The sequence below is a fragment of the Lethenteron reissneri genome, chromosome 39 (genome assembly GCF_015708825.2).
Source record: "Lethenteron reissneri isolate LAM-NWPU_2019-01 chromosome 39, ASM1570882v1, whole genome shotgun sequence".
NCBI classification, from domain to species: Eukaryota; Metazoa; Chordata; class Hyperoartia; order Petromyzontiformes; family Petromyzontidae; genus Lethenteron; species Lethenteron reissneri.
In genome coordinates this window covers 6,647,583-6,673,211 of record NC_083817.1, presented here as the reverse complement: position 1 = coordinate 6,673,211, position 25,629 = coordinate 6,647,583, and the positions used below count along the sequence as shown (strand labels likewise).

Sequence of the window (25,629 nt, the reverse complement as noted above, 5' to 3'; positions counted from 1 at the left end):
AAAATGTTATCTTTAAAAAATATCAGACAAGGACTTTATTTCAACTGGTAAGGCCCCCGTAGAGCTAGGCAACTATGTGACCATGACAACCACCTCGCAGTGGTGGCAATTGCAGGATGAGATTGTGCAAACTAACAATAGCAAAAACGTCAAAATAATTACATGAAACCCACGCCAATAACTCACTGCAAACAGAATAAACAAGAGTGCTGAAACACAAATTCAAAACGGTGTTTAAAAATATTAGGTCACGAACATGTGTAAATTAAACGTTTATACAGCCTCAGCCATAATCGACCTGAGTCATAGCATTCATAGCAATTATGTCAGTGGTAAAGTCACGTGCAAATCACCGTTCACTTTATTAAGCACATTTCTGGTATTAGCCAATTAGTGGCCATTTGTGGCCAGGTTGCTTCTTAAAAAGAGCTATATAGCTCAGCGGGCCTTACCTTGTAAAATAAAATAAAATAGTTTAGTTTATTTGTAGAGGGCTCCCCTTTCGATCTATAAAATCCGAGTGAGATGACAGAAGAGATTGAGACAAAAAGAACATACAATTTTAGTGAGATTATCGAAATGCTGACACGAATAGAGATGCAGCGAGATGAGTACAAAGATGCAGACAAGACGAAGGCGAGGTAACACTTCGCGTTCTAAACGTTAATTTGCTGATTACGTTTCTAAACATTTGACATTCAGCTAATCATTTGTCCACTACTATTTTTTCATGAATCCGATGCCCCTTTGAGTTTCTTCTCTTTTGCTTGCTTTGCTCACCGCCTTTAAACGCCGCCTCTGACTTAACTGGGAACGCCCATTGCAAAACCAGGGGGCGAAATTGTTATACGCACAGCCACCGCAACCAACATGCCCCACAAGTTGCCACAATCATCATCATCAGGTCGCTACAGCAGAAAACTCGTGTCACAAGCGCATGGGCGGACAACTCCAATAGAGAAAGGTGTGTGCGCGTTTATATATATGTCTCGGACACATGAGCCGACATTAACAATTCGGTTAGAATACACCGACGGGCGGGGTTCGGTTTCCCAAGCCGCTTTGTATCGCCGACAACAAACCCGTGTTCACCTGCGCGTCCAAATCGGCGAGGATTTCAGGAGGCTTTTGGCGCTGCGTTTTCGCCGGCAGCAAATCGCTATCCGAGTCATTTGCCTCCGGCCGATGAGCCCGGTCGTAATGCACATCGGATGAGTTGGTGAAGTCGGTTAAGCTACAGTACTTGCTTGGCTGTCTCGCAAGCCCCGTCGCGGTACATGAACCCGTGTGCAAGGGTGTGGAAGAAGAAGTTGGCCGCTGCGATGTACAGCGCAACGAAGAAGCGACTCGCCGGCATGATTATCGTGGCGTTTGGAGCCAATTGCTTCTTCGTGTTGGTGCTCTACACGAAGGCGCACGAGCAGGTGATGACGTTCATTTGGGCTCAGACTCATCAGCAGCAGCAGCAGCTGGAACATGCTTCTCAAGGTCTCACGGAGCAACACGCCATTCCCGGATTTCGACAGTTCCCGACCCCTCTCCAAGCGCCAAGACAGGTTCCCTGCCCGGACAGACCCGCACACCTGTGTGAGTGTATATGTGGGGAGCCGTGGTGGAACGATGACGGGTGTTGAACTTCGTTTGCGCCGTGCGTAAAGCAGCCGTGCTAGTCGCAGGTGCGGGATTCGCGTGCCGCGCTGCGAACCCCCGGTGATCAGAATTCGATTCCTGGCTCACGGCCGACACAGGTGACTATAATCTGAACCGGTCCTGAGCCACCCCTAGGTTGACTCGGCCTCAAATGAGTACCTGGTTGCGGGGTGATGGTATAATGTGGCAATGCTCCATCACATGTTGTAAATCTATTACACAGTGAATATTGAACTAAAGCTTGACTTTTAAAAAAATATTCGCAAATCAAATCGAAATATCTGTTGAAAAATCGCAATTAGATATTTTCCCCAAATCGTTCAGCCCTACTGTATAGCTCTTTTTCAGAAGCGACCAAGGCACAAATAATAGTTCAACTAAATGGCTTATATCATATGGAAATTTACAGCAGCCAAATACTCTAAACGCATGTTGCTAAATGTGGAGGGGAAAACCGGAGGACCTGGAGAAATCCACACGGCCACGGGGAGAACACGCAAGCTCCAAATATACACGTGTCAGGGTTGGGATCGAACACCACGACCTCCTGTATGCCAGGCGAGGTAGTTAACATCTCGCCACCCATTTGTTAATTCCAGAGCACTGGAGCTTCCTCGATTGGAGGCTCTTCTGCCAGCAGTAGCATAAGCACATAATTGCAGGGCAGCACCTTTACCGTTGTTTAAATATTTTTACATAGGTACAGACCAATACATCTGTGTGTTTGTCTTTCTCTCCTGACAGTGGGGGCGATGAATGTTTCATTTGTGAAGACGCCGCAGAGTCTGGAAGCGATAGAGAAATCAAATCCGGATGTGGAGCTGGGCGGCCAGTTCCGCCCTTCGAACTGCATCCCTAGCCAGAAGGTGGCCATCATCGTCCCCTTCCGGCACCGGGATGACCACCTCAAGCACTGGCTCTACTACCTGCACCCAATACTCCAGCGGCAGCGCGTAGAGTATGGTGTCTACATCATCAACCAGGTACACGAGATGTAGTCAACATTCAATTGCCCCCTCTCCACCGTCCAGCTGATTCAATTGCTCACTCTGGTTTAAAGTTGAGTCGCTTGGTCACTGTTAGAAAAAAAAAACAATTGCCCTCTTCACAGACCGGTGTTAGAGAACGGTTCCTAGAAGGACATATCGCAGTATCTCTGTAAGGGATCTCTTTGACATTGAGGACAGCACTTTGTCACCCACCTTGATACATAGAGACATGGTAATCACATTTTAGTCAAGCCACGACATTTCATGATCAGAGCTGGAATCTAATCAAGTTTATATGACCGTGCTAAGATGATCAACTCCATCAACTCGTTACTCTCGAAAATCTGTTTTAAATCATGGGTGGCTGATACCTAGATTCAAATCCAGTGTCTCAGTGGTGCAACTTCAGACCTCTGACCTCTGAGCACTGAGCTTATAAATTGGTCATTCTAATGTGGAGGTGTTTCACTAAAATAAAATATAATCAACGAAGACAATCATTCATATGCATGGATTATGCAATACTTTCCAACGAAATGGGTTTGTCCTTTTAAGCATTTCATTCGCAGGAGGGAAGTTGACAGGTAGTGGTCATGACAAAATTAATTTGCATATTTGCAAATGGTCCTTTTGGTTTGTGTCTCCGAGTTTGGGAAACCCTTTTATCACTTTGGCCAGTTTTCAATCGGGCTTGTCCCTAACACAAAACAACTTAATACTAAAGTCTTGCTCATATTGGATCATAGTTACGAACACTGTTTTGACCACGCGTTACAGACTGACGTGCAGACAGACAAAGCTCATGAATTTACGCTTTAAACCTCGGTTCTAAAGCTAAGTCTTAAACCACAAATTATAAAGCTATAGTCGTAAAGCTTAGTTGCAAGGCATGCATTTTCTGGAAAACTGTATTATTGGCATGCGGTGGCTGCAGTTTGGAGAGGGGCTGTTCAACCGAGCCAAGCTCATGAACATCGGCTACGTGGAGGCCCTCAAGGACGCCCCCTACGACTGTTTCATCTTCAGCGACGTCGACCTGGTGCCCATGGACGACCGCAACCTCTACCGCTGCTACGACAACCCCCGGCACTTCTCCGTCGCTGTCGATAAGTTCAACTTCAGGTACGCGTGCCGCTCGAGCCTCCACGCTTGTGCCAATCATAGCCTTTCTCGACCAGAACTTTTACGCAACAGTTTATCTCAATCCATTGCAGTCCAACTCCAGTCCTTCGTGACCCACTTCGGGCCGGCTGAAAAGTTTGAATCAAACGCAATCTAGACGTCCACCCTACATCCTTCCCTGTGGAAGAGGTATGTGGATGACACTTTCGTCATTTGGCCACATGGCCTCCCAGCATTGAACCAATTCCTGGACCACATCAATTCCAGACACCCATCCATCAGATTCACTATGGAAGTGGAGAAAGATGGCAAACTACCATTTTTAGATGTTCTATTTGAGAGGAGACCTGATGGATCATTGGGACATTCTGTCTACAGGAAAACCACCCACACAGATTCCCACTTGAAACCTGATTCCCACCACCACCCGGCTCAAAATAATTATCTCATCAAAACACTATACCACAGAGCTCATGGCATATCTGACCAACACCACCTGGCCAGTGAATTAAAACATGTACATCGGGCCCTCAAGATGAACGGATACTCTGACCGCACTATCCGCCAAGCTGTTTCTCCCACCATGCAGAAACAACCACTTGAAACTCCTGCTGCTGCAGCTCCTTACTATTAAAATTCCTTCCCTTTATTACTGCTAACCCTACTCCCTCCCTTTGATGCTGCTAATCCTGCATAATGCACGGGCATAATATGACTTTGAAACCCCCCGCCCACCTCCTACGCATTCCACAAGTAGTGACTAATCCCATATCTGCATTTCCCATAAATATGCTAAATTCATCTTGATATGCAAATGCCTTTGTCAAGGTGCCCTTCCCCCTCCAACCCAGCTTAAATATACGCTGCCAAGCCTGGTGGTGCTCATTCAGACGCTGTCTTTCCGACAGACCTGTTCTTCACCTGAGGACGGCTGCTTGCGTTGTGGCCGAAATGTCGTGAGAATTATTTAATCATGTTTTATTTTTATAATTTTATTATTTCCCTTCTACGTGACTTTACCGAAAGAACCAAGAAGATGAATCCCTACAGTCACGAAAGCTTTAAATCGAAATTTAAGTGGGCATTGACAAGGACACCTCACATTGAAAGAATGATGGCCAATGGACAACACCTGGAATGGAATAACAGCCGAAGAAGAGAACGCACACGCGAGGTTAGCCGCCGACGAAGTGGAGTGATGAGATCGGTCCCTTTGCAGGAGTGGGGATAGATTGTCGCATCGCATGACCGTGAAGGACGGTGGCAGTCTGAGAGGTATTTATCCAGCAGTGGATTTACACTGGCTGAGGGTGATAAGAGTGATAAATGGTTCATCTCAGGAATTTGTTTCCTGTACGAGAGGCAAGTTTGGTTTGAAATAGGTCCTTTCTGCAATGATATTCTGAATGAATGTTCCCAATGAACGTTGATGTTACATTTTACCCAAATTAAACATTAACAAATATCTTTCATGTTTATGAAATAATGACCACAATATATATTTTAAAATTGACTAATTAATGCATCAATACATGCAGGCTTTGCATGCTCATCATGTTCTTCAGCTATGCGTCTTATCCACTGCTAGATAAAGGCCTCTCTATGCCATGACCATTCCTCAGTGTCCAATGCCGCTACCGCCCATCTCACTTCCGCACACCGACTGATCTTATCGCTCCGTCTCTACTGTGGTCGTCGTCTTCAATGTGTTCTCTTCTTTGGCCGTGCATGTTCGACTCGTTTATATCACGAGCCCTCGTGGGTGTTAAGGCTGATTGCACGTGGTTTAAATTGACTGTTATTTTCAAATGTATATTATTACGCAGGCACATTGTGAGCACACTTGCGCACACATACACTTGAATTGTGCACCTACTTTGTAAATGTCTATAGACCTTAGGATTATATTTCTGGCCACAGCTAACATCAGCTCATGTTGACCAGCGCGTTGAAGTATGGTCAAAATGACCGACACGTTGCAGCAGATTCACAAAGGACTAGTTAATGTCATGTAAGAAATACAGTATATATCATTAATAACTTTGTTGCAAGCTTTAAATGTGCTACATAATGCTTTTACAAATCACCCAGAATGCACCCAACCCTAAATGACTTTTGGAGCGAAGCAGGCTTTGTGCCTGGATAGTGTTTAGATGGGCGACCACCAGGCACAAAACGCAGACATAGTAGGCCATGTGGGCATTTGAGGGCAGTACAGCAAATCCACTATTGTTCTGCACTCCCCCCCCCCCGGCTTTTAACCAACCCTCACTGACCAGTGTGGTGAAGTATGGTCAATTTGCCTCCCCCTCCTGCATGGTGGATCGACAAGTGGGCCTGTAGATGGACATGCATGATACCTTAATGCTACGTTTCTGCAAAGTATGAGACCCAACCCAAAAACGTCACAAACTCAACTTCAAAAGAAAAAAACAGAGGTAGAAAAAAATCCTGTTCTACGGCAGTCTGTGTTCAGAATAGCCAAAGGCTTGACAACACGGCAGAGTAAATTTCCCTCTCTAATTGCGTCTGTCGACAAGGCACAATCCGGTCATTTTCTGTTGCTAAAACACGGAGCCCTGTGTAAGTAACCACGAAGCTAACATCTCGTCAGTTAACGAAATAATGTTCATCATGCAGCCCTGTTGTCAATCCACCGTGTTGTAGATGTGATCCAAGTAATAAAGTGTGGCAATGCACTCGTCAATTGAGAACGCACGCATGTCGCGATGGAACCACGGGGGAAATGTAAAGATGTGAGACCGACACCCCGAAAACCTTTTATTCCCAGCTCTCCTTTCAAAGAGGCCCCTGGTCTCAATGGACAAACGTGTGCATTTTGAGCCTTTTGTCAATCCACTGTTGGATGACGGCCTCCTCCCACCGTGTGCGGGTCAAGGAGGAGTAATTTGACCACACTTCACCACGCTGCGGCAGTGCGAGTTGGTGACAGTGGGAAACATGCACACAGGAACATAGAAGCACAGTACAGTACAACAATGGATATTGCTACATTGCCATCTGCTTCCCACAGTGTTGCCCCGCAGCAGACTATAGGACCTGCTATGCATTGGGGTCTCCCGTCAAAGCACGATCAAAGCTCAACCCTGCTGAGCTTCTGCGATCTCACTGCTGATTTAGTCATAAGCATAACTGGTAAACAGAGGTGTGGACTCGAGTCATGTGACTTGGACTCGAGTCAGACTCGAGTCATGAATTTGATGACTTCAGACTCGACTTGGACTTGCATAACAATGACTTTGTCCCACCTCTGAGGTGTGGACTCGAGTCATGTGACTTGGACTCGAGTCAGACTCGAGTCATGAATTTGATGACTTCAGACTCGACTTGGACTTGCATAACAATGACTTTGTCCCACCTCTGCTGGTAAATATGGAGCTTAAAAACTTCAATGGCATTATTTATATTATTTTTCTTTTCAAAAATAAATTTAGGAATTAGGGTTAACAATATTAAGCAATTGTGTGCATGATGAAATATGTTGGGGGTGGAGTTGTGGCACATTGGTTAGCACAGTGTGCTTTATGCTCTGCTACCTGAGTTTGATTCCTGGCCACGGTTAACATGAGTGGCGAGTGATCCTTGAATAATTTCTGCCTTGCTTCACCAACGTGAGCTGACCAACATTGTTGTTTCAATACGAGCCACATTTCAAGGAATGTAATGATTGTGTTTTGCGTGCAGTCTCCCGTACAAAGAGTGCTTTGGCGGAGTGTCTGGCCTCACTAAAAAACAATTTGAGAAGATAAATGGCTTTCCCAACAATTACTGGGGCTGGGGAGGAGAGGATGACGACATCTATAATAGGTGAGAGTGGACGCACCGGAGTTATGAAACTCCACACTTGTGTCTCATTCACACGTCACAATGCTAAAACTATTTCCTTTCAAGTTAGACCATGGGCTCAACATTTACATAATTATAATGTATAAGAACATTCGTACAAACACTCACTTCAATGTCAAAGTTATTAGGATAACAAATTGTACATATATAAAGCTGTTTGCCCTAAGAACCACTCACTGAAAGGTGGCTTTTAATGCTATAAGCAACTTTTCCATATTTCGATTTAAAGCTTTCGTGACTGCAGGGATTCATCTTCTTGGTTCTTTCGGTAAAGTCACGTAGAAGGGAAGTAATACAATAATAAAAATAAAACATAATAAAACAATTCTCACGACGTTTCGGCCACAACGCAAGCAGCCGTCCTCAGGTGAAAACCAGGTCCGTCGAGGCGACAGAGTCTGAATGAAACAGCACACGAGCTTGGAGCATATATATAAGCTGGGCGCATTGACAAAGGAATTTGCATATCAAAAGGAATTTAGCATATTTATGGGAAATGCAGGAATGTGATTAGTACTGCATATGCATGTGCATTATGCAGGATTAACAGCATCAAAGGGAGCTGCAGTTACTGCTGCTGCAGCAGTTGCTGCTGCTGCAGTTTCTGCTGCTGCTGCAGTTGCTGCTGCTGCTGCAGTTGCTGCTGCTGCTGCACTTGCTGCTGCTGCTGCACTTGCTGCTGCTGCTGCAGTTGCTGCCTTATCCATTTTAATATAACACTATGTATTATTCTACCCACCCTAATGTGTATCATACTGCTATATGTTTACTGTACAATTACGACACCATACATTACTCTGCACACTGCACCATGCCAGTGAGTGGAACGCGGTCTGAAAGTCACCGTAAACGTGAACACAATCAGTTAAGATCCGAAATGGTTTATTACGTCCTTCCAATGATTGCTAAGCCAGAATCCATCTTCTCGGTTGAAATTGTCTCTGTGTTTGTATATGTGGATCGCCTCATGAACGAATCTCTCATGATAGCCAGATGGCTTGCAGAGAACCTCTGTCTTGGAGAAGTCAATCTCATGTGAGCCCACTGAATTGTAACAGTGATCTGCCACGGCTGAGGTGTTTGTCCTACCGTGTTTCAGGTCTGCCTTATGTTCACGGATGCGGTCCGAGACATGTCGTTTGGTTTCTCCAATGTAACTGCTACCACAGAGGCAACTTAGTTTGTAGACGCCAGGGTACTGTATGTCTGGAACCACATCTTTTACAGACGGGACCAGATCACGGATTTTATGTACTGTGTTGAATCGGACCTGGATCTTGTGTTTAATCAGGATTTTGGAGATCTTTTTTGTGACCCCAGCAATGTAGGGTAAGGTGATGGTCTTGAAAGGCTCCTCAACAGGATCCTTCTTGATGGTTGGAGTGATGGCTTTGCGGATTGTGTAGTCGGAGTAACCATTAGCCTTAAGAGCTTGGCGTACGTGTTTGAGTTCACTGGAAATGTGTTCATGGTCGGAGATGCATTGGGCTCTATGATATAGAGTCTTGATGAGGGAATTCTTCTGGGATGGATGGTGGTGGGAATCCGGTTGTAGATAAGCATCCGTGTGGGTGGCTTTCCTGTAGACAGAGTGGCTCATTGAACCATCAGGTCTCCTTTTGATTAGGACATCCAAAAAGGGTAGCTTGCCATCATTTTCGACTTCCATGGTGAATCTGATGGCTGGGTGTATGGAATTGATGTGGTCGAGAAATTGGTCTAGGGCAGGCCGGCCATGTGGCCAGATGACAAAAGTGTCGTCTACGTACCTCTTCCATAAGGTCGGGCGTAGAGTGGCAGTCTGGATGGCGTCCGTCTCAAATTTCTCCATGAAGATGTTGGCTACAACCGGAGATAGGGGGGAGCCCATTGGGGTGCCCTCAATTTGCTTGTAGAAGGTTCCATTCCAGGTGAAGTATGTATTGGTTAAGCAGTGTCTCACCAGGGGGGGTACCCCAGCATTCAGTCCTTGATGAACCAAGTCTTCAATGATTGCGATGGTGTCAGGCACAGGCACCTTGGTGAACAAGGAAACCACATCAAAACTGACAAGCAGGTCGTCTGGGGACAGGGCAATCCCCTTGATTGTCGATACCAGGTCAGTAGAGTTTAGTACTGCAGAGGTGGTTTTTCCAGTGAAAGGCCGTAGGATTTCGGACAAAAAACGAGCCAGTTTGTAAGTGGGGGAGTTGATAGTAGAGACAATGGGACGAAGAGGTGTATCTTCTTTATGTATCTTTGGCAAGCCGTACAATCTTGGTGGCCTGGCTGCAGAAGGTTTCAACGAGAACTGTTTGGTCTGATCAATAAATGCGGTTGAAGCAGAAATGATGTTGTCGGTTTTGGAGACGAGGCTGTTGATGGGGTCTCTTTTTATTTTTGTATAGCTGCCATCGTTGAGTAGTTCTTGAATTTTGTTGTTGTATTCTATTTTGTCCATGATCACAGTGGCATTGCCTTTGTCGGCTGAGAGGATGACAATGTCATCCCTCTTTTTTAATTGAGCTAATTCAAAACGCTCATCTTTGCTGATGTTGCTAGCTGGCATCTTAGCGTATTTGAGGGTTACAGAGATTTCAGATCTTGCTACGTCTGCAGCGATGTGACTCAAGCCCTTGAGAGCTACATCTACTCGAGCAATTATATCATTAACTGGTATGTGTCTAGGTGTGACTGCAAAGTTTAGTACTTTAGCTAAAACGGATTTCAGACCTTCAGAAATAGGACTGTTACTGCGATTAATTACGACTTTGTTAACATCTAGCTTTTCAATGTGTGGGTCCGGTTTCTTGTTTGAGAGGCGGTTGAATTTGGAAATCAAGTTGTCCTTACATTTAGTCGACATAGCGGCAGCTGAAGAGGCAGTCATTTTTTCCACATGTTCCCAATCCGATGTGGACATTGTTACACTCAAAGATAAGTGTGATTTGTAGAGTGTCTTGTCTAACTGATCTAGTTCGGTGCGCGTAAGTCTGATTTTCTCTGAGATAAGAGCTAAGCTAGTTCTAGACAAAATTCGTTTCACATTAGAAGAAGTTACAGCAGCAGATGTTAGTGTAAATGCGTTTGGTATTACCTTAGAGTCGCGGCATCTCTTCAGAAAGGTGAGAGACTCGATTAGCTGAGCCTTCTTATCCCGGAGCTTGTTGAAGGATCTCAAAGTTATGTGGAAACCCTCCCCGTAGAGGCGGTTAAATTTCGATTTAAAGCTTTCGTGACTGCAGGGATTCATCTTATTGGTTCTTTCGGTAAAGTCACGTAGAAGGGAAGTAATAAAATAATAAAAATAAAACATAATAAAACAATTCTCACGACGTTTCGGCCACAACGCAAGCAGCCGTCCGTGATCTGGTCCCGTCTGTAAAAGATGTGGTTCCAGACATACAGTACCCTGGCGTCTACAAACTAAGTTGCCTCTGTGGTAGCAGTTACATTGGAGAAACCAAACGACATGTCTCGGACCGCATCCGTGAACATAAGGCAGACCTGAAACACGGTAGGACAAACACCTCAGCCGTGGCAGATCACTGTTACAATTCAGTGGGCTCACATGACATTGACTTCTCCAAGACAGAGGTTCTCTGCAAGCCATCTGGCTATCATGAGAGATTCGTTCATGAGGCGATCCACATATACAAACACAGAGACAATTTCAACCGAGAAGATGGATTCTGGCTTAGCAATCATTGGAAGGACGTAATAAACCATTTCGGATCTTAACTGATTGTGTTCACGTTTACGGTGACTTTCAGACCGCGTTCCACTCACTGGCATGGTGCAGTGTGCAGAGTAATGTATGGTGTCGTAATTGTACAGTAAACATATAGCAGTATGATACACATTAGGGTGGGTAGAATAATACATAGTGTTATATTAAAATGGATAAGGCAGCAACTGCAGCAGCAGCAGCAAGTGCAGCAGCAGCAGCAAGTGCAGCAGCAGCAGCAACTGCAGCAGCAGCAGCAGCAACTGCAGCAGCAGCAGAAACTGCAGCAGCAGCAACTGCTGCAGCAGCAGTAACTGCAGCTCCCTTTGATGCTGTTAATCCTGCATAATGCACATGCATATGCAGTACTAATCACATTCCTGCATTTCCCATAAATATGCTAAATTCCTTTTGATATGCAAATTCCTTTGTCAATGCGCCCAGCTTATGTATATGCTCCAAGCTCGTGTGCTGTTTCATTCAGACTCTGTCGCCTCGACGGACCTGGTTTTCACCTGAGGACGGCTGCTTGCGTTGTGGCCGAAACGTCGTGAGAATTGTTTTATTATGTTTTATTTTTATTATTTTATTACTTCCCTTCTACGTGACTTTACCGAAAGAACCAAGAAGATGAATCCCTGCAGTCACGAAAGCTTTAAATCGAAATTTAACCGCCTCTACGGGGAGGGTTTCCACATAACTTTGAGATCCTTCAACAAGCTCCGGGATAAGAAGGCTCAGCTAATCGAGTCTCTCACCTTTCTGAAGAGATGCCGCGACTCTAAGGTAATACCAAACGCATTTACACTAACATCTGCTGCTGTAACTTCTTCTAATGTGAAACGAATTCTGTCTAGAACTAGCTTAGCTCTTATCTCAGAGAAAATCGGACTTACGCGCACCGAACTAGATCAGTTAGACAAGACACTCTACAAATCACACTTATCTTTGAGTGTAACAATGTCCACATCGGATTGGGAACATGTGGAAAAAATGACTGCCTCTTCAGCTGCCGCTATGTCGACTAAATGTAAGGACAACTTGATTTCCAAATTCAACCGCCTCTCAAACAAGAAACCGGACCCACACATTGAAAAGCTAGATGGTAACAAAGTCGTAATTAATCGCAGTAACAGTCCTATTTCTGAAGGTCTGAAATCCGTTTTAGCTAAAGGACTAAACTTTGCAGTCACACCTAGACACATACCAGTTAATGATATAATTGCTCGAGTAGATGTAGCTCTCAAGGGCTTGAGTCACATCGCTGCAGACGTAGCAAGATCTGAAATCTCTGTAACCCTCAAATACGCTAAGATGCCAGCTAGCAACATCAGCAAAGATGAGCGTTTTGAATTAGCTCAATTAAAAAAGAGGGATGACATTGTCATCCTCTCAGCCGACAAAGGCAATGCCACTGTCATCATGGACAAAATAGAATACAACAACAAAATTCAAGAACTACTCAACGATGGCAGCTATACAAAAATAAAAAGAGACCCCACCAACAGCCTCGTCTCCAAAACCAACAACATCATTTCTGCTTCAACCGCATTAATTGATCAGACCAAACAGTTCTCGTTGAAACCTTCTGCAGCCAGGCCACCAAGATTGTACGGCTTGCCAAAGATACATAAAGAAGATACACCTCTTCGTCCCATTGTCTCTACTATCAACTCCCCCACTTACAAACTGGCTCGTTTTTTGTCCGAAATCCTACGGCCTTTCACTGGAAAAACCACCTCTGCAGTACTAAACTCTACTGACCTGGTATCGACAATCAAGGGGATTGCCCTGTCCCCAGACGACCTGCTTGTCAGTTTTGATGTGGTTTCCTTGTTCACCAAGGTGCCTGTGCCTGACACCATCGCAATCATTGAAGACTTGGTTCATTAAGGACTGAATGCTGGGGTACCCCCCCTGGTGAGACACTGCTTAACCAATACATACTTCACCTGGAATGGAACCTTCTACAAGCAAATTGAGGGCACCCCAATGGGCTCCCCCCTATCTCCGGTTGTAGCCAACATCTTCATGGAGAAATTTGAGACGGACGCCATCCAGACTGCCACTCTACGCCCGACCTTATGGAAGAGGTACGTAGACGACACTTTTGTCATCTGGCCACATGGCCGGCCTGCTCTAGACCAATTTCTCGACCACATCAATTCCATACACCCAGCCATCAGATTCACCATGGAAGTCGAAAATGATGGCAAGCTACCCTTTTTGGATGTCCTAATCAAAAGGAGACCTGATGGTTCAATGAGCCACTCTGTCTACAGGAAAGCCACCCACACGGATGCTTATCTAAAACCGGATTCCCACCACCATCCATCCCAGAAGAATTCCCTCATCAAGACTCTATATCATAGAGCCCAATGCATCTCCGACCATGAACACATTTCCAGTGAACTCAAACACGTACGCCAAGCTCTTAAGGCTAATGGTTACTCCGACTACACAATCCGCAAAGCCATCACTCCAACCATCAAGAAGGATCCTGTTGAGGAGCCTTTCAAGACCATCACCTTACCCTACATTGCTGGGGTCACAAAAAAGATCTACAAAATCCTGATTAAACACAAGATCCAGGTCCGATTCAACACAGTACATAAAATCCGTGATCTGGTCCCGTCTGTAAAAGATGTGGTTCCAGACATACAGTACCCTGGCGTCTACAAACTAAGTTGCCTCTGTGGTAGCAGTTACATTGGAGAAACCAAACGACATGTCTCGGACCGCATCCGTGAACATAAGGCAGACCTGAAACACGGTAGGACAAACACCTCAGCCGTGGCAGATCACTGTTACAATTCAGTGGGCTCACATGACATTGACTTCTCCAAGACAGAGGTTCTCTGCAAGCCATCTGGCTATCATGAGAGATTCGTTCATGAGGCGATCCACATATACAAACACAGAGACAATTTCAACCGAGAAGATGGATTCTGGCTTAGCAATCATTGGAAGGACGTAATAAACCATTTCGGATCTTAACTGATTGTGTTCACGTTTACGGTGACTTTCAGACCGCGTTCCACTCACTGGCATGGTGCAGTGTGCAGAGTAATGTATGGTGTCGTAATTGTACAGTAAACATATAGCAGTATGATACACATTAGGGTGGGTAGAATAATACATAGTGTTATATTAAAATGGATAAGGCAGCAACTGCAGCAGCAGCAGCAAGTGCAGCAGCAGCAGCAAGTGCAGCAGCAGCAGCAACTGCAGCAGCAGCAGCAACTGCAGCAGCAGCAGAAACTGCAGCAGCAGCAACTGCTGCAGCAGCAGTAACTGCAGCTCCCTTTGATGCTGTTAATCCTGCATAATGCACATGCATATGCAGTACTAATCACATTCCTGCATTTCCCATAAATATGCTAAATTCCTTTTGATATGCAAATTCCTTTGTCAATGCGCCCAGCTTATATATATGCTCCAAGCTCGTGTGCTGTTTCATTCAGACTCTGTCGCCTCGACGGACCTGGTTTTCACCTGAGGACGGCTGCTTGCGTTGTGGCCGAAACGTCGTGAGAATTGTTTTATTATGTTTTATTTTTATTATTTTATTACTTCCCTTCCACGTGACTTTACCGAAAGAACCAAGAAGAAAAAAACTTTTCCATATATCATCACAGCCTGCTCGACAAATTATTGTGCAGGGATCAACAACACACCGCACTTCCCCCTCTCATTAGCCGTGCCAGTTTAGAACATTACTTAACAAAGAGACACATTCTGAGGCCTGACTTAAAACAAAAGAAGGTCATGGCCAAAGTTTTAATGTAAAATGGCTCAATGATGTTTGAGATAATTGATCAAAAATTATCTCTCAGCAGAGGTTTCTGCCATTTATGTACTGGTTAGTCCACTCGATTTCAACGCAGATGTCGCTGGCTCTATTTGTACTCCTGGCACAGCAGTTGAACCGATGGTGCAAGTTATCCTAAATCCCCAAAACTCTGTCCACCCAGCAGTACGCATGGGTGCACCAAATTTTTCCGATCAGAAGGTCGCCTGTAGTGGTGGTGGTTTAAAATGTCGGTACTCCTGCCTCTTCCAAGACGTCTGTCCGGTGTGTAAAGAGTGGGTCGATTTCACTCCATCGAGGCTCTCTGGAGCTCCACATAGTGGAGGCCCTTTTGCAGCAGCAGCGGCATGAGCCAACAAATGCAGGGCTGCACCTTTAACTTTTACCTCTATCGATGGCACCAGCCTTACAACTTGGCAGGGTTTCCAAGAGATGTACGCACCACAATGCACAATACGGGTTCAGAATCAGAATATTTATTTAGACTGCAGGAGGAATCCGATGAGCTATAAAGTTATTTTTCACAGATGTCCAGTAGGGGCGGGTGAGAACCTTACAACAACAAACAATACAAAAACACGATGGGCGTGCACAGTATAGGAACGGCAAACAAATCACTGAAACAAAAATATACAAGTAAACTAAACTATTTTTATTTCAGAGTAATGCCCACTGAGCTATTCACTTATTTTTTAGAAACAACCTGGTCACGAATGATAGCTCAACAAAGTAGCCTATCACGTGGATATTTATAGTCGCATAAATAATTTCAATAATCCAAATTTTATCCAAATTTATATTATTTAAATTATTTTGTTCATGTCATGGACTCCCTGCGAAAATCATGTGCGCCATCCACGTATTTTGTGAAACATCAGCATGGAGAAATTGGTAACATTGACAATGGACTTTTACTAACACTAGATGCAATTATACCACGCGTTTTGTGTTTTATTAAATGCCGGTCGTTGTATTAAGCATAATAAATTGTTCACGGTTGATCATGATGATGAGAATTCGATCCTTTTAAGGGCAGGTGTATTTTTTGGCTAAGAATTCAGGTGAGTCTGTAGTGAGATGCGTGTGTTTAGACTGTTAAACACCAATCCGATTCATAGACCATCAATATTTCATATTCATTTCGTGCCTCCCATGATAGTGGATCTCGTGGTGCCAGTACGCGGGAATACTGTGAGAGAATGGCTTGGCAAAGGGAATTTATTACGGACGAAATTGCGATATTCAAAAACAATTCTGCAAAGACGATATACACAGCAATGTGAGGGCTGTTATTGTGTGTAATGTTGACATGTAAAGCTGTGAAGCTGCGTTGTGCGCTAGGATCATAAAAGTGGGAATGAACATCTCGCGTCCTGACATGACGATTGGGAGGTACAGAATGATTCGACACGATCGAGACGCTCACAATGAAAACAACCCATTCCGGTGAGCCTCCCTTTACACGACGCACAATATCTGCATGCAAGGCAATAATCATTTGGGCATTTGTGTCAGAGCTTTTTTGGTCAAAAGTGGGGTGGGGACAAGTTGAAATCTGTGCGTTCCCGTCGGGCAAATTCCAGATCTCACACGGACACACGTTGAACACATTTTTGCAGCAACACTCTGGGAGTGTCTTGAATACATCTAAAGCAGTTTGATCAGTACCAGAGTGCGCACTTTGCTAAACAGGAATGTGTGCGTATGTATGTTGAACTTCTTTTCGCACCGTACGTAGCCAACCGTGTTAATCGGCGGTGTGCGCACGGACATGCAGCCTGTTTGGCATCCACCACTGGATGAAAGGAAATTGGTATCCCTTAAAGTTCATCATCTCCAGTGAAACCGAAGACTACTGTGGCCCATGTGCCATGTGCTGGGATGCAGAAACGATTTGTGCCACTGATGACATGGCCACCTCTTCACGTATGTACATGTAAAGTCCTATGTCAATCCGCTGCTTCGATGAGGGGCTATCCATGCCCGTGTGGATCGGGAGAGCAATTTTACTCTATCTGGTAAAGGCAAGAAGCATAGACGTTGGAGCCATAATACGGTACAACAACCCACGCGTCCGCTGAACGTCCGGCAAACCTCACGATAACAAATATTGTTTGGGTCTTTCGGTAGAGTCACGTAGATAGGTACAAATTAATAAACATAAATATAAAATAAACAAAAAACTTGGACGCTTCGATCACAACACAAGCGATCGCGATCAGGAAGAAAGAGGGGGAAAGCTGCTGAATACAAACGGTATTATTGGTTTATAATGGGTGTAGTCCTAGAGTCATGATAACAAAATATACCACAAACAGTGAAAGTGCTCGTCATTGCATCGGATTACATTTTAAACGTTTCACGTCCGCAAGGCCGATTTGAATTGGAAGACGCTCTCTCAAAAGCATGGCCGTTTCAACAGAGTAACTTTTTGCCACTTCCATTTCTCATACGTGGCCATGAAACACATTGCTTGGTGCTGACCTCATAATGCCTAAGGCCGCCGCTGAGGTCATGTTGATCGATGCCGTAGCAGCTGTGGGGTTGGCTGGGCAGACGGGGGTGTGGTGGGTGGGAGGGGGGGTCCGGGTGGGGCGGCAGCCCTGGGCACCCCTCCTGGGGGGTGGCGTCGCTGAAATGTTTCGGTGAATCGATGAAGGCAAACAGCAACGACTGGTGGCTCATGTTTTTGATGGGGGTGGTGTCCTCGCTGCTGTAGCAGTTGCGGGGGGGGGGGGGGTGCAAGGATGGCACCATGCTTTGCTCTCGCACCATGCGCCAAAAAACGTCTGGCTGCTCCCCTGATGTCGTTATCTGCCCGTGACCCCTGCACACAGGAGCTGGCAAATCACTAAGACGGCCTTTACCATGTGGAGGGACGGCATCAACACCTTGGAGTACAAGCTCGTTAAGGCGGAGCGATGGCACCTGTACACCAAGGTGATCGTGGAGGTGGGCAAGCGGTCGCCGGGCAATCAAGTGTGGGGGCACCGCAACAAGCGACAACGCCACTGAGCGTCCAAGCCATTCTGTGTCGGAGGGCACAGCTTCCTCCTGGGGGCAAACAGAGGGTGGCAGTGTGGGTGGTCCTTTACTCGACGACCGACTGTTCTGTAATTCACGGTGATGCGTGTTTTAAACTGGTGCTTTTTTAAAAATGAACGATACGCTGCACTGTGCCAACACTTGAATTCATGACCACTGACAAGCATAGCGACAGTGAGGGACAGAGATTCATGAATTAGTGAGCACACATCCAGGGCTCAGAGCACCGTCGCCTGTTCTATCTCCCAGTGCAGCAGTTGAAACAATGGGCACATTTTTTTAAAATCTCCCCCCCCCCCAGCCCGCTGCCCTTTCCCCACCGGGCGTGTGTGGTGGGGTAAAGTGCGGGTACTTCTACCTCTTTCAAGACACGTCGTCAGAAATGGCGAGGTCGAACCGTTTCTGGATGGCACCTTTAAATCTAGCTTTATCCAGGGGTGATTAAAATGCTTGCAATTAGACAAACTGTTCAAAATATCCTGCCTATATTATGCTATGGACTGCAATAAACTTACTAAGTGTAGTTGGAAATTATTAGAAAATCATCCGAACGTAAAATTCATTCACATGAATCCTGTACCTTTGCGAACGTGCAACTCTTATAACCTAGGTTATCATGAGTGTGAATTTTTTTATGCATTGTAAGCACTATGAAATTGTTCAGTCTTGCATTTTATACTACTCGTTAAATGTTTGCAAACAATTTCTAACGTGCAGTGGTAGCGAGTTCCAGGTTTATGGAACCACTGACAGCGACGCTGCGTGGTCTAAATCTCACCGTCCAAGTGCATGGAACAATCAAGTCACCGTGGTACTGGCAAATGAAGATGACGACTTACGATTGAGTGTATTGTCATGAACACGTCCGTCTGGTAATGCAGAGAAGATTGATGCAAATTCTTGTGGACCTTTGCACTTTTAAATCTAGATTGAAAACTAAATACTTTAGAACTGCTTTTTGCGTTTAGCTTGGATTCTTCTCCCTGCACCTACGAATAGGACGGTTGGCTACGTACGGTGCTAAAGAAGTTCATCATACATATATACATACAAAGAACGAGCAGGGCTTGTAGTCGACCCTTGCTTTAATTGGCAGCCAGTGCACTTTGTCACAATGTTCGTCGAATTGAGGACAGACCAGAGTGGATGCAGATGGACGGCACCGTGCTTAGCTGAAGACACTGTAACAGGAGTACACAAGGTTGCTGATGGACGCGTGGACTGGTATCTTGGCTGCATCGAAAGTCAATGAATGACGTGCCGTGAGCAGCCGCCGAAGATGGTAACAGCACCTGCCAGCCAAATGTTGCATGCGTGCAGCGAATGTCGGTTCAGGAACAAGATTGACTCCCAGGCGCTTGACGGCAACAGACAGTTGGGATGGCTGTGCCTCTTGGGGTGATAACCCGAAACAGATCTTTGACAGGTTGCTACCTGATACTTAGCCGGATGAATTGGCTTTTCTCAGCATTTAACTTTAGCCGATGTAATCACATCCACTGGTTCGATGTTGTCAATGTAACGACGCGACACATGAAGCGGCTTTATCATGAAATGTAAAGCTACCTGATGTCAGCATTTCGAGTGGAATACCAAGACCGTCTCACTGAGTGACTAGAGATGTCAACCTTGCAAAGTATAAACAGTGCTGGACCTGCAACACTTCGTTGCAGTGTTCCACAATGGAGGACTGAAATTGGTTGACTGCTGACCAGCAAAGCCTGCAGTCCGTGTCTGCTGCCAGAGGAAAATAATCGATTCACGATGGCGTGAAGACAAGTTGAAGAACAATTTTGAGGTCGACCACGTGAAAAGCAGCGGACATATCTAAACTATTGAACTAAACAAATTTTTTTTACCGGGTATAGCTGTTTTTCAGAAGCGACCTGGCTATCACAAATGATAGCTCAACTTAGTGGGTTATCGCGTGGAAATTTGTAGCAGCCAAATACTCCAAACGCACCCTGATTTTAAATGGGGAGGGAAAAGCCGGAGGACCCGGAGAAAAATCCATGCGACCACGGGGAGAACATGCAATCTCCAAATATACAGGCATCAGGGTGGGGATCAAATCCACGGCCTCCTGTATACCAGGCAAGGAAGTTTACATCTCGCAACCGCAGCGCCCACAAGTCGACCAAGTCAATTGGCTAACAGAGCATCTGAGACTCGAGTAGTCTCTTGAGTGATGCTCCTTGTAGGCAGATTTTGAAGCTGTAAACAGGTAGTGTTGTTCAAGGAATGCGACGAGCTGATGGGATACCAACTTCTCAACAACCCCAGACGTGAACGTGAGGTTGGAGATCGGTCTGCAGTTTCTGTATGTCGGCTGGACCAGCATTTGCCTTTTACTCTTTGGTTCTTTTGGTAAAGTCACGTATAAAATAAAATCAAATAACAATATTTTCTACGTGACTTTACCGAAAGAACCAAAGAGTATTCCTGCAGTCACAAAAGCTTCGAATCTCAATTGCCTTTTGTGACGTGGTGTAACGACGGCGTGGCGTTGATTCGGTGGCAGGGAGCCATGCTTGGGTTACGCGGCGCACATGTCCACTTAAAGGCGAGAATCTTGGGGAGAAACTCTTGGGCTATTTGTTGGGAATAGAAGTATAATGACAAATCCCTGAAAGTAAAATGTTTTAGTTACTTTTTAAAATGCTGTAGTAGTAGTAAAATAAATAAAAATACTACCGCCCTCGTACACTTTTTAATTAATACACCCTGGCTTTTAGTGGGGATGATTGTTGGCCTGGAGGTCATGAACGCAGCAACCCAAGTTGGATCTCACGTCATGCCTGACATCAATGACAAGTGATATCTGAAGAGGTCCGGAGGTGTCCTCACCCTGCCCTTCCTCTTTCACCCACCCATCATGACCGGTGTGGTAAAGTATGGCCAAACAAAAGTGCCACAAATGATTATTTTAAGTACAGGTGTGTCTCACTTAACGAGCATTCGAAGATAATTACCCGGTAGGGTAAAGGTAGCGCGAATAATTGCCCGGTAAATACAGTACATTGTTTACAGCTAAAAGCTCCTGTGGTACAGTCCGTGGCCTCCATTATAAATTGCGATAATTGATGTCGGACCTAGATGGAGACGGACCACGTTCTTGGGGTAGACGAGATCGAGGATGCCAGCAAAGGCATTTTTGGGGTTGCTGCGAACAGCAATCGAAAGAGGCAGCGGCATGCGTTCCCGTGGGAGCACACGCACGATTGGATGGAGGGTGACCCCCATGTACAGCAAGGGAAGCGGCAGTGCATGCACTGCCGCAAGTGGTTTTCCACCAACACGAACGCGTCGGGGTGGAAAGCCCACCTCAAGAAGCACAACGCGCTCGCCCCAGGCAGCGAAGTCGGGATGTCGGCTGCCTGAAGGTTCCGTCTAACTGGGCCGGAGCGGCGCAGGATCTTATTGCCTGTCGTTCGTCCGAGGACGATGTCAATGACGAACTTGATCAGGTTGTTGATGAGATCGCCATCAACCAAGACGACTGGGACGAGGAGGTTATAGAGGACGGTGTCGTCGATAGCCTCAACGCCCGATTCGAGAGTATTCTATATGTATAAAGTGCTCTACCTAGCATTTATCGTTATAAACCTTTTTCATGTGTTGTACCCCAGTAATTTCCCTGTAATCGGGTAATTTGTATGGGATAAGGGTAAAAGGTAGGGTAAAGGTAGGCTCGTTGCTTTTTAAATCCTTTATATGCGTGGCGGCTAGAGTCCTCTCGTCCTCTGGCTTGAGATGGCTGCCACCTATGGGTCAGATGATTGCCTGCCACCATTAAGCAATTGGTAATTAAATATAAAAAAAAATCCTAAAAAGTGTAAAATTTTGGAAATATTTTTTTTCACGAAAATAAATTGTCACGCCAAACGAGTCTGTGTGCAAAATGTCAGCTCGATTGGATCACGGGAAGTGGGTTTAAAAACGACTGAAAGATTTGCACGGTCGTAAGCGCGCAAACAAGCAAGCAAGTTAACTTAATATAAAGGATTAAAAAATTAACCCGTAAAAACTAAGTTTTTCACTATAAATCTTTTATATGCTTGGCGGCTCGAGTCCTCTCGTCCTCTGGCTTGAGATGGCTGCCACCTATGGGTCAGATGATTGCCTGCCACCATTAAGCAATTGGTAATTAAATATAAAAAAAAAATCCTAAAAAGTGTAAAATTTTGGAAATATTTTTTTCACGAAAATAAATTGTCACGCACAACGAGTCTGTGTGCAAAATGGCAGCTCGATTGGATCACGGGAAGTGGGTTAATAAACGACCGGACGATTTGCACGGTCGTAAGCGCGCAAGCAAGTGAACTTAATATAAAGGATTTAAAAAAAGGAATAAATAAGATAAAATAATATTAAAACCATATGCTGCTCTATTGATTAACGATGTACACACAATCTGCTGTGCCACATCACAGCAAAACCTATACGTGTGTTCTTACAATACATTCTGTGTAACCTTAGATACGTAAAAATAAACATTACACGGTTGACAGTTAACGTTTTTGCCCATACATTTCTGGGCACAACTTTTTCCGTAACTTCTGGCCAATGTGGTATTTATCAAAGCCCATTTTTCATTATTTTTTATCACCATATGTAGGGCTTAATCCTTTATTTTTTTACTTGTTGAATGCCAAACTAAAAACAAACGTTGTGTTATAAACTGTGCTTTTGGGTTGTACAACGTGTAGTTCGGCATTATGTCGGACGTTTCGCTGCACTGAATTTAATGCAATACGTGTAGAAGCTTCTGGAACGTGGAGTGAAACGTCGGACCACATACCAAAGAACACGCGGTAACAACCCAGAATACTTTAGAGAGCTACCCTGCCCAGCTGCGACCTGCGCCGGAGTTCATATCTAAAATTGCCCTTCTGTTCAACCAATGGCGTTCATTTCTAGAAAGTAAATTATAATAATTTAACTGTCACTGTGTAGTAGGTTCAAAGAGACTTGGACGACGTAGTCGGAGGCACACTTATTTATTGAACATTCCACTATATACAGGCCAAGATATACAACACTCGAAGGGGTATCGGCCCCTTCACCCGTCTAACAGGGAACCCCACAATCTCTATCTCGGCTAGCCTACTCCCAGGTCCTCCACTACAGAGCTAGGGGAGGCTAGCTGACCCAGCTCTGACCAAGCTGGGATTACGGCACCCTGAGTCCCAAGACCGGCTGTTACAAGAGCATCGGTTCTGGGCTCTCGGGGCCACGCCACTGGCTTGCCCTGGTCGGTCCTTAGAAGGATGGCGATCCAGGGGAGTCCAAGGGCCTATCTAGCCGGTCTTCCTTCTTCGCTGGTTTAAGCTAAACACTGAACCCCGAGCCCACCGGCTCACCGCCTTATATAGCAACTCCCCTGAGGGGTGGGGCCGTGGGGGATCACAGCGCCGTTTTAGCCCCCCAGGCTAAACGGTGTGGACGTGGATGTAAGCATCCTTCCGCGTGCGGGCATAACCACCCCTGGTGTGTTTGTTCGCCCTCCCGTAACACCTCTACAACTGCAAGAGCAAAAAAAGAAAAGAAGTAATTATCTGAGCTCTGCATCAGAGCTGCGTTTAGAGTTTATGTTGCAGGCATTCTATTACAGTTAAGTTTGTCGGCAATTTGAAAACAAAAAGTTAAGTATTTATGCAAAGCATACTTTACCGTGACACAATCATTACAAAATGTGCCGTTTAATAAGGGCTGCGATCGCGTAAAGTACGAAGAGTTGTCTTAAACTCACGCTTTCACGGGTAAAAACGATTGCGTGTGTGTAAAAGCACAGAAAATAAACTTTTTGCGGATTCCCGAAGGTATGCCAAGTGGCTCGTACGTTTTTGGGGATCCTTGTCTGATGCCAAGCAACGCTTCAAGGGGCACGTGAAACGATGATGAAGATGATGGCAATAATATAATATTGTCTAATACTGTTAATTCAATCTCTAAAATCGTAATATTACAGCACTGAGGAATGTGGAGTGTGCCCGGGAATTCATCTTAAAGACTACCATGGCATTTCTTTTTCAAGAGTTTAGTTTCACGTAATTACATTTTGCCCATTAGTGGTAACACAGGAGCACGTCGTCATCATTGTCATCATAGTCTTAATGTTCTATACAAAATAATATTGCGCTTGTGGAACGAATTGTCTCAAACTCCCTGAACATTCTAAAAGTCATCATTGAGAAACTCAAAAGTCATTTCGTGTCGGGCCTTGAACCAATAACTAATTTCGAAAACTGAATCTTGCTGGCTACTTGTTTGACTACAAGATGGTCAGGTGATACAGTATAATAATACAGGTAGGAACAACAGTTCCACACTGCCCACCAGGGATTATTTGTCTGTCTGTCGTGCATAGCCACGCCCTCGATTTGTATTTCATAGAACGCTTCGGGCGGGCTCAGCACTACGTGACGCGCCGCCCCACACAGCTTGCGCCGCGTGACACGGATCGCACGAATGCGCTGTCCAACCAAGTTCCTACCTGCCCACTCCGAAGGAGCGTTTTGCTAATAGATTATTAAATCCATCTGTGCAGAGCTTTTGAGTGTTACCCCCTCATGTGTGGGAGTTTTCTCCTGGTACTCTGATTTCCTCGCACATGCCTCTCAATAATGGAATTCCCAAACTTCCCAAAAAGGGATTTTAATAAACTATCAGAATTTATTTGCAATAGGCAGATTGGGTCAATCCCACAGATAAATTAAATTGTGGCATTGCTGCTGTCCCTGAAATGTAGTGTACCATGCGAAGAAAGGGTGCGCGTTTATGCATTTGCCTCACGGTTAGCAACCCTGCCTCTGGAACAGATGCACATTTATAAAGTGTGGTTGACACAAAAATATCGCAACCTCATGGGACACAGATGCATGCATACACATACACAAAGATGCACACGAACACTGGGCGACATAAGTAATGAATACGACGAAATAGCGACGTCTTCCACAGTCCTTCTACTTATATGACTCGGGTTGCCATCTCTGAGGGACAAACCACTTAAACATATCTTGATAATAATACGTTGTACTGTATAAGCTGAAGATGGGAGAACCATGCTGGTGTTAATGCATCATCTCGTGTGGTTGCACTCTAACGTAACTGACAAAAAACTAGACTTTTCACTTTCCTCGGGGGGAACAGTTTACTGGATTCCCAGCACAGCCACGATTATGGGGGAAAACTAGGACAAGGTGGCAACGCTATAGCAACAATAATAACAATAATATAACCCAGACGTCGGTGTTAACGTCATAGGGTCGCTTATGTCTGCAGCCGCACCAGTCGGCCAAATGGTTGCAACGCCGTGGGATGTAGGGAAAGGCGCCGCCGTACGAACGCAACCCCTCGTGGCACTCTTCAGAGGACTCCCTGCTGCTGCTGCCGTCCCGTCTCCGCTGCCGCCTCGGCCGCTTCCTCCTCCTCCC

At 45.3% G+C, this 25,629-nt stretch overlaps 1 protein-coding gene across 5 annotated transcripts; it reads left to right on the top strand.

The window, feature by feature from the left end:
• Positions 1-845: 845 nt before the first annotated feature.
• LOC133352055 (beta-1,4-galactosyltransferase 2-like) lies at positions 846-25,069 on the top strand. Of its 5 annotated transcripts, XR_009756251.1 has the most exons (7): positions 846-1,587; positions 2,395-2,633; positions 3,574-3,761; positions 7,467-7,589; positions 16,487-16,591; positions 16,884-17,071; positions 17,983-18,103. XR_009756251.1 is itself a non-coding variant. In XM_061567779.1 (6 exons), exons 1-6 carry the CDS (start codon positions 1,278-1,280, stop codon positions 18,158-18,160), a joined length of 1,143 nt encoding a protein of 380 aa, XP_061423763.1. In that variant the 5' UTR covers positions 846-1,277; the 3' UTR covers positions 18,161-25,069. The 5 variants fall into 5 exon arrangements, 4 of the variants coding, with proteins under 4 accessions (XP_061423763.1, XP_061423764.1, XP_061423765.1 ...); XM_061567779.1 differs by lacking the exon at positions 16,884-17,071 and having other exon boundaries at positions 17,983-25,069; XM_061567782.1 differs by lacking the exon at positions 16,884-17,071 and having other exon boundaries at positions 895-964; positions 17,983-25,069.
• Positions 25,070-25,629: the final 560 nt, after the last annotated feature.